The following is a 9153-nucleotide window of genomic DNA, read 5'->3' on the forward strand; positions in this document are numbered from 1 at the left end:
ATTGGGCCAAGTGAGGAAAAGGTAAACTGGTCTTTTACCCTGGAGATTGGACAAATGAACTAAATTTTCAGTTATGGTTTATGGCCCACTTATTGATTGGGGTTTTGTTTGATTGATTATCATGGGGATTTTCTGGTTAAGCAGCCCGATTATTTGCTCGACTGACATCAAACTGAGGTGAGTTTGCTTACTATACTTTAGGACACTAGGATATGTTATGTGCTTGTAGTCGTTGTGCCAGTATGCATGTTTTCTATATGCATGTGGGGTGAAATAGACTCGGTACATCCTTGAGCTGACATATGAGTTGAATTAGACTCGAGGGTGAAATAAACCCAGGGGTGAAATAGACTCGGTACAGATTTGGGTCGACGCATGAGTTGAAATAGACTCGGGGGTGAAATAGACCTAATGGTTAAATAGACCCAGCACAACCTTGAGCTGGCAGATATGTATGATATGAGGTATTTTTGGTAACTCACTAAACTTTGTACTTACAGTTTTTGTTTAAAATGTTTTCAGGTACTCCCGATACACAAGGGAAGGGCCCGGCTTGATCGCTGCGCATTCACCCATATTTCTGTACTTTATGATTTTGGGAATTATACGTTGATATACCTTGAGTGATTAAAATGATTAAATGGTGTTTATGGTTGATTTAAAAAAAAATTACCTTATAAATTTTGGGACGTTTCACAAAACTAGGAAGTAAACAGGGCATCCCTATCTGAAATCACTGAAATCGGGACCCCATACCGTGCCACAACCTCCCTGATGTAGATGTTAGCCAACAACTCTGCAGAGATGATCTCCTGAATCGGAATGAAATGCATGATCTTGGTCAATGGATCCACAATGACCCATATCGAATCCAAACTGCGTGTTGTCTAAGGCAGCTTGATAATAAAATCCATCGTAATATCCTCTCATTTCCAAACAGGATTACCCAATGGCTCCATTTTTCCATGGGTTCGTTGTTGCTCGTCCTTGACTTTCCTACAAGTCAAGCACCTCTCCACATACCAGCCCACATCTCACTTCATGTTATCACATTTTTCCGGTGCTCTTCCTCCATAGCCTTAACATGAGCCTCTCATATCTGCTCTAAAAGTGGAGTAATCACCGTCATCCTCAAACACACATCTTTGATCTGAGCCACGACCGCCTTGCGGCTAAGAGCATCGGCCACACCATTGGGCTTCCCTAGTAGATATAGAATCTCACAATAATAATCTTTCACCACATCCAACCACCTACGCTGCCTCATGTTTAGATTTTGCTGGTCCATCAAATGCCTCAGGCTCTTGTAATCCGTGTAGATAGTACAACGAAATCCATATAGATAATCTCGTCGTATCTTGAGGACAAACACCATAACCCCAAAATCCAAATCATGCATAGGATAATTTGCCTCATGAGGCTTCAACTGCCTAGAAGCATAAGTAATAATATGACCCCTCTGCATCAGAACCACACCTAAACCCGTGATCGACGCATCACAATAAACCACAAAATCCTCAACACCCTCAAGAAGGGTCTAAATCAGTGCCTCACACAAACACTGCCTTAGAGTCTCAAATGTTGTCTGTTGCTCAGGCTCCCAACGAAATGTGACTGTCTTCTTCATCAACCGAGTCAGAGGAACCGCTATCTTGGAGAAATCCTGAATAAATATCCGATAGTAACCTGCCAATCCAAGGAAACTTCGAATCTCATATGGAGACCTCGGAACCTCCCACCTCAATACCTCCTTGACCTTGGCCAGATCGACAAGAATATCATTCTGGTTAACAAGGTGACAAAGAAACTTCACCTCGCACAACCAAAACTCACACTTAGAGAAATTCGCATATAGTCTCTTCCTCCTTAGAGTCTCCAATACCTCCTACAAATTCACCTCATGTTGTTCCAGGGTCTTGGAATAAACCAGAATATCATCAATAAACACAATTATAGACCAATCCAACATGGGTCTGCATACAAGATTCATGAGGCTCGTCTATGCGGCTGGAGCATTAGTAAGCCCGAAGGGCATCACCACAAACTCTTAATGACCATAACGAGTCCGGAAGTTAGTCAAGATCGTTGGTCAAATACATTTTCAATCCTCAGGATTGGATAATGGTTCTTCATCATTAGCTTATTCATCTCTCGGTAGTCGATACACATCCGATGAGACCCATACTTCTTCTTCACTAACAGGATTGACGCTCCCCATGCTGAACTACATGGCCAGATAAATCCCTTGTCTAATAGCTCCTACAACTGTGTAGGTAACTCCCGCGTCTCAGGAGGTGCTACTCGATAAGGTGCTTTGGCTATCTGAACCGCACCAGGAACCAAGTCAATCTGACACTCCACCTTCCTCTCCGGAGGCACTCCAGTAAAGTCACCCAGGAACACATATAGATATTCCCAAACAATTAGAACATTGTCCACATATATCTTACCCTTCTCCCGGGTATCCATCACATAGGCCACAAATCTAGAACAACCATGCTCAAGATAGCGCCTGGCCCTAGTTGCTGAATATAAACCAGCCCACGCTGAACACCCTATTTTTGAATCACCAACTCTCCCCCACTTGGGGTATAGATACGCACTAGTTGCTTCTCACAATCAATCATTCCCCATTTAGGTTCAGCCAATCCATCCCCACGATGACCTTGCTCTCACGTAGGGAATTAGGAACCAAATCAATCGGATACCGCTAGGTGAACAACTCCATGACACAACCTCGATGAACCCTAGATACTCGCACATGCCAATCATCAACAATTTCAAATTCTAATGGACAATGCAGCTACCCTGGAGCATCGGCAAATGAGACATCCAAAAATATGGTCCCAAAATTTTCATTATTTTAATATAAATAAAATAGTATGTTCAAATATCATCCATACATAACCAAGAAAATCCAGGATCCAGTGTTATAAAATCATGGTAAAATATCATATATAGTAATCCCCATGGTGTGTGCAATGCAACCAACCCGAGCCCTCCTTTTTGCAACCAGAAGTACCTAAAACACGAACTAAAACTGTAAGCTCAAAACTTAGTGAATTCCTCACACTACTAGAAAACAGACCTTTAATGACGCGCTTTTTACAACACGCGCTGATTAATGATACGCAAAAGGACGTGCCCTTAAAATAATGTCATCTCTCCAAAAAATTTAAGGATTTACGTCACGCATTATTGCGTGCCCTTAATTTAGTGTCTCAAGAAAAAAAAAATTAAAAACACGGAGGGCGCTTTATCTTAAACGCGCGTCGTCTGTACCTGTCGCTTTATAATTTTAATGAAACGCGCTTTTAGTAGACAAGGGGGAAACGAAATCCCCAAAATTTTGAAAACCCGCCTTGTTTTTTTGTATCTTCTATCTATCTTTCATCCTTGCAATCCACTTTCCCCTCTCTGATACTCTCTCCTCTAGATCTCTCTTCTATCTATCTTTCATCCTTGTTTTTTTCTATCTTCTATCTATCTTTCAATATTTCTCCATTTCGTATTTTTGGAGCTCAGCACCAGCCAAGCACCAGCCATACAGAGGTCAACGGTGGCAAATATTCTCTTTTCTCCACCATTTTCTCCCTCTCAAATGTCTTTATTTCCGTAATTGTTATGGTAAGTGTGAAAATCCCTAACTTATAGCTTTAATTTAAACTTTAAGTTGTTCTAGGGTTATATTGAACCATAGTAAAAACACGTACTGGATATGGGATACGATTTCATACCGAACGCTTGGGAACACGTCTTGGATGATCCAACGATTTTAAAATTGAACCGACCTTACCTTTATTCGTGTATCTGGAACATCGGAACGATGATTTAGATCGCCGATTGAAGTTTTGGGAACACCGATTAAAGTTTTGGAATGCCGACTTGGCGTTGGGTGCGTCGACTTAATATATGGAAACAAAATCTCACATTTTCCAGCAATTAATTGTGTATATCTTAATTGTAAGGGGTAGCGATCACTTTATAGAACCATATACACGATTTCAAATCATTAATTTTAGTCAATTTTATTATATTAAGTTGGTTCTAAACTTCTAACATCGTGCGTTGGGTACATCTTACTGAATTAACCTCCTACCTCTATGTATTATGTATAAACTTTACTACTCTTCAATATGAGTTGAAGAATTTTTTTGTTAAACTCAGACCATGGACAAGCTGGGGAAAGCAAACGAAGCAGTGAAAGTTTCTCCTGGACATTTCCTCAACCATCTGATGCCCTAATTGCTTGTAGTTCTAAATACTGAAAAGTTTGCTTATCTCAATTACGGCGATCTAAATATTGAAAAGTTGGGTGCTTTCTTATTTTAATCTACTACTACTACTATGATGTCCATCTTCCCTGTAGGCTGTATCAGTCCTTTAAATTTGGATTCTGTAAAATTGTGTTGCTTTTTTTTTTGCTTTTGGATAAACTTTTGATTATTGCAAAGGTGCACTAATCCTGCCACGTATTATTATGTTCGGGGTTCAGTTTTATTTCTTATTCCAATATAGACAACTAACCAAGATTTTACACATGATATCAGTCTTTTAATCACTATCTACTTATTTTGGGCAGGATGGCTATATGCTGGAGTTAGTAGCAACAGACATGGGGAAAGGTAGATCATTTAACCTCAACCATGCTTTATTTTGTTCAAAGTCTCGTAATATGTTTGAGTGTTTATGGATGATGCTAACAGAATTGTGCATCATACGCATACTGTATCCTTTTAGTGGGATATATGCTTATCTGTTTCCAGTGTTCTTTGAGTAGCATACACACCATCTTTTGTGGTTGTACCATACAGGCCTGGCCGCCTGGCTCACTTCACTGTGCACTGAGATAATTGTGCATAGTTGTATACTTCTCCTATCTATGGTTTCCTCCATGTTTTAGTTAATTTAGATTACTCATCTTTCGATTCGCAGCTCTAAGCTTACATTTATTGTTGTTATAGGTGTTCCTGTTGGATACTATTCTTCTTCTTTAAAGGAGCTACTAGAAACCCTAGATGATTCAGCAGGGAATGGATCTGAATGGCTCGAGTTGTCACCAGCTGATTCCACTGTGAGATTCTTTGTAGTAATCATACTTTGGTTAATAGCTCCACTCCACTCAACTTTGTTTGTTGATTGTTAATATTGCAGAAGACAACTCAAGCAGACACATCCTCAGTCTCATGTGGAAGAATAAAGTGTTCCGTCCTTCTTTCACCAAGATCAATAGTAGCCAACACGGATAAAGGCTTCATTAGGGACCGAAATTCTGGGTCTCTACAAGTTGGGCCTACCAAGGAAGGCCCCTGGACCACAGTGAGACTAAACTATGTTGTACACGTTGCCTACTGGCCATTAGGAAATGTTGTAGTTGCAAGTGAAGTCCTTGTAGAGGATGGAAATAGATATGTGAATATCAGATCTTTGGTTTCAGTTACCAACAACACAGATTTAGTACTCGAATTGTGCCTCCAGCTTGATTCTTCTAAAGAGAATTTGGATACCTTAGAAGATTCCAGAACGGATTCCCCAAAAGATGCCATTGAGACAGATGTACAGAAACAGATTGTCATTGGAGAACTGGAACCTAGAGAAAGTCTTCCACTTCCACTTTTTGGACTTGTCCATTCTGGATTATATGTTCTCCAATTAAGACCTACTCTAGATGATGATCACAAGGAATATTCATGGAGCTCTGTAATGGATAAGCATGCAGTGTCAGAAGATGATAGTAGGCCCAAAGAAACTTTTGGAATACATGTCTCAAATTTGAATGAGTCTGAGGAACTTCTATACTGCTCTGAGATAAATGGAACCTCATCAAATCCGTCACATGGATTGTGGCTTTTTTTGGCCATTCAAGCATCCAAGATCTCTAAGGACATCCGTTCTGATCCAATTCAGGATTGGAATATTGTGGTGAAGTCCCCTCTATCTATCACCAATAATCTTCCTCTAACAGCTGAATTTTCTGTTCTTGAAATGCAAAGAAGTAGCCATTTTAAAGCATGCTCTAGAGGTGTATTTACTCCAGGTGAAACAGTGAAGGTCCTAAATCCCGACATTAGAAACCCCTTGTACTTTTCTCTGTTTCCACAACGGGGGTGGCTCCCAATACACGTGAGATATTGCATTCACATTTCCTTTTTCCCATTCAACCCAACATTTTTTTCTCCAATTGACATGATTTTTTCCTTTGTAGGAGGCTGTGCTCATATCTCATCATTTTCTTGATCCAGTAAAAACATTAGGTTTAAGAAGTTCAGTTTCTGGGAGGTTCGTTCATATATTTTTTTGTGTATCGCACTTGTTTTGCTTTTTTGCTTATTTTTATATGCATTTGTTTTTTGTATATGCAGGGTTGTTCATATAACTCTTGAACAGAACTATGAAATGGAATGGCCTTTGGCACCCAGGGCTCTAAGAGTATATTCTCCATATTGGTTGACGATTGCTAGATGTCCGCCACTTACATTTAGGCTTGTAGATATGTCTGCAAAAAAAGCAAAACGAAACCCTTTCAAGTCAAAAAGGACTAATGAAGTAATCTTAGAGGAGATCACTGAGGAGGAATTTCACGAAGGCTATACCGTTGCTTCAACTCTCAACTTCAAACTGTTGGGTCTGTCTGCTTCCATTAGCGACAATGGGAATGATCATTTTGGGGATGTTACAGATCTCTCTCCACTTGCTGACATGGTAATAATTTTTTTATCTACTTACTAATGATTTTGCCTTTTTTTTTCTCTGTGAACTCTATGAATTCATTTTTCTCCTATGTGTTTCTTAGGATGGTTCGTTGGGTGTCTCTGCTTATGATGCTGACAAGAACTGCATGCGCCTCTTCGTATCATCAAAATCAACCCCTTATGAATCTGTTCCAACAAAGGTTGGTTACCAGTGGCTTTTTTGAAAGTTTAGTTGGTTTGTATTTTTGTCCACAACTTAAAATTTTCCATTGTCAACTTTAGGTTATGGAGTGGATTGCTGAGTTATTTGAAGGTGTTGGGCTTCCATATTGTTGGTTATGGGTGCACCACTTGTATCGGCAATTCTGGTGACCTGGACAAATCGGTGGCATCTGCTATTTCTGAAAATGGTAACGTACTTACTTAATAAGTTCTTCATTATTTCTCTTTAAAAAAAGTTTCACTTTCACCCCCAACCCACCCTTTGACTACAGAAAGTCAAACTTTGAGTTTTTCCTCAGGTTGACATTGACTTTGAAACGGAACCAATTGTTGTTGTTGTTGCTGTTCTTATTCTTCTTCAACTACAATTATAAACATCTAGAAGGCAAGTACCCTTTGCTCCTTTTTCAATATTTCTTATAAAAATAGCATCTATTCATACATTTACATGGTCTTTTCAAAATCTTTCTATATTGTTTGGCTTAACAGCAAAGGAGTTAAATTGGCTTGGAGCTATCACATCAGCTGCTGCATTGGCTGTTGCTCAGAAGGTATTTTAATATTCTATTTGTATTTTATTTTTTGATGTTCATCTTTCTTAAAAAACAGCTCATGTCGGGGTTCATACAGGGATTGGACCGGTTGATTGTTGTGCCCAGTTATTTGGGATTTTTGCAGATTGGACAGGATATTAGCACAACGTCAACTTCTGTAGGCATATCTGCTGCTATAGTGAGTAACATGAGTGTGGAAATTCTAGTACCCCAAACTGTCATTGCTTTGGTTTATGGGGGAGAATGGAAGCAACCTCACTCGTTTAAGACATGTAACTGGAATTGGAATTCTACTTCAATATACTTTTCTATTATAACATTGAAAATTGGTTTGTTGATTGCTTTATAAATAAATAAGCATTTTGGTTTTATGTAAAAGCAGATTTCAGGTGCAAAAGTGGTAGTGCATGAGTCACGTTCAGGAACAAGTGATCACATTGTGGTTATTTCAGGTACTCCCAATGAAACCCAATCTGCTCAGAGCCTCCTTCAAGCATTCATACTTGCAGACCAATCATAACAAACTAGCAAAATCACACAATTTATCTTACATACAGCAAAAAGTAATTTCATTACATCTTTTGTCTTTTTGAAACTAAGCCCCAATGAATTAATTCAAAGTAACTGTAAACATCCCGTAAGTTATAGCATCTTGTATCATGGACATTGGTGGGTTTTGGTCTAACATACAAGAAAAGTAAAACATGAAAAATGTAGACTTTGTGATTATGGATGAATCATGCTGCTTCTTTTAGTATTATCTCAACATTATCATGAACACCTTCAATTCATGTTGGGAGTACAGAGAGGAGCAGTAGTGAATGTGATTCATGAAAACAATAAGAAGACGCGTAATATAGGATCAAAAAACAAGAGGTTGCTGATGCATAATGAAGATGCCATGGAACTGAAGGTCACATGGGAAGAAGCACACGAGCTGCTTCACCCACCTCCTACTTCTAAACCAACCCTTTCGATGATTGAAAATTGTGAATTTGAAGAATATGATGTAAGCCAGCCCCCCTCCCCCACCCCCAAATATGAATTATTCTTTCATTTTCATTTTATACATCTTATCTTTCTGTCTTCATTCAGGAACCACCAAATTTCATAGTTTGAAGATTCGTATAATCAATAAAAATATCTTCATCGTTTTTCTTGTGCAACTACTGTGAGGAAGGAAATCTCTTATGAGACTGATCGTGAGACAGGACGAAGCAAAGAAATTTCATCAGTTCCTATATATCTCAGTATCTATTCTCCTAATCGTGAGATATTTGAATTTTTACTTAAAGATAGTATTATTAACTTTAAGTTGTTTACTTATTAACAGTTAACTCACTTGATAATGTATGATGTTGACAGTTGTGAACTTAACCCTAGTCGATCTTCCTGGTTTGACAAAAGTAGTTGTTGGTGAGTTTAGCATCTTAAATTATTATTCTTATTTTTTTTCAATATTAGATAACTTCAAATGGGGATGTGGCAAATGTGTCCCCAATTTCTGGAAGATTGTTTGTGTTAACATTTGATGATAAGGATTAGGAGGGCATTTATGTCTTTTTTATAACTCTTTTTATAAAAAAATATTTATAAATCTTGTTTCTTGTCGTTTGCTGCCAAGGTATAAATTATTCTTATATAAAATGAAATTGTAAATTTTTATATTCTTTTTTATAAATATT

General features: G+C 38.4%; 1 protein-coding gene across 1 annotated transcript; it reads left to right on the forward strand.

Moving 5' to 3' along the window:
* The first annotated feature begins 6372 nt into the window (after positions 1-6372).
* LOC128133031 (uncharacterized) lies at positions 6373-7072 on the forward strand. The gene is made up of 2 exons (XM_052770039.1): positions 6373-6702; positions 6794-7072. The coding sequence occupies exons 1-2, from the start codon at positions 6397-6399 to the stop codon at positions 6914-6916; spliced, it is 429 nt and encodes a 142-aa protein (XP_052625999.1). The 5' UTR covers positions 6373-6396; the 3' UTR covers positions 6917-7072.
* The last annotated feature ends 2081 nt before the right edge of the window (positions 7073-9153 follow it).

The sequence above is a fragment of the Lactuca sativa genome, chromosome 3 (assembly GCF_002870075.4).
Source record: "Lactuca sativa cultivar Salinas chromosome 3, Lsat_Salinas_v11, whole genome shotgun sequence".
Lineage (NCBI taxonomy): Eukaryota > Viridiplantae > Streptophyta > Magnoliopsida > Asterales > Asteraceae > Lactuca > Lactuca sativa.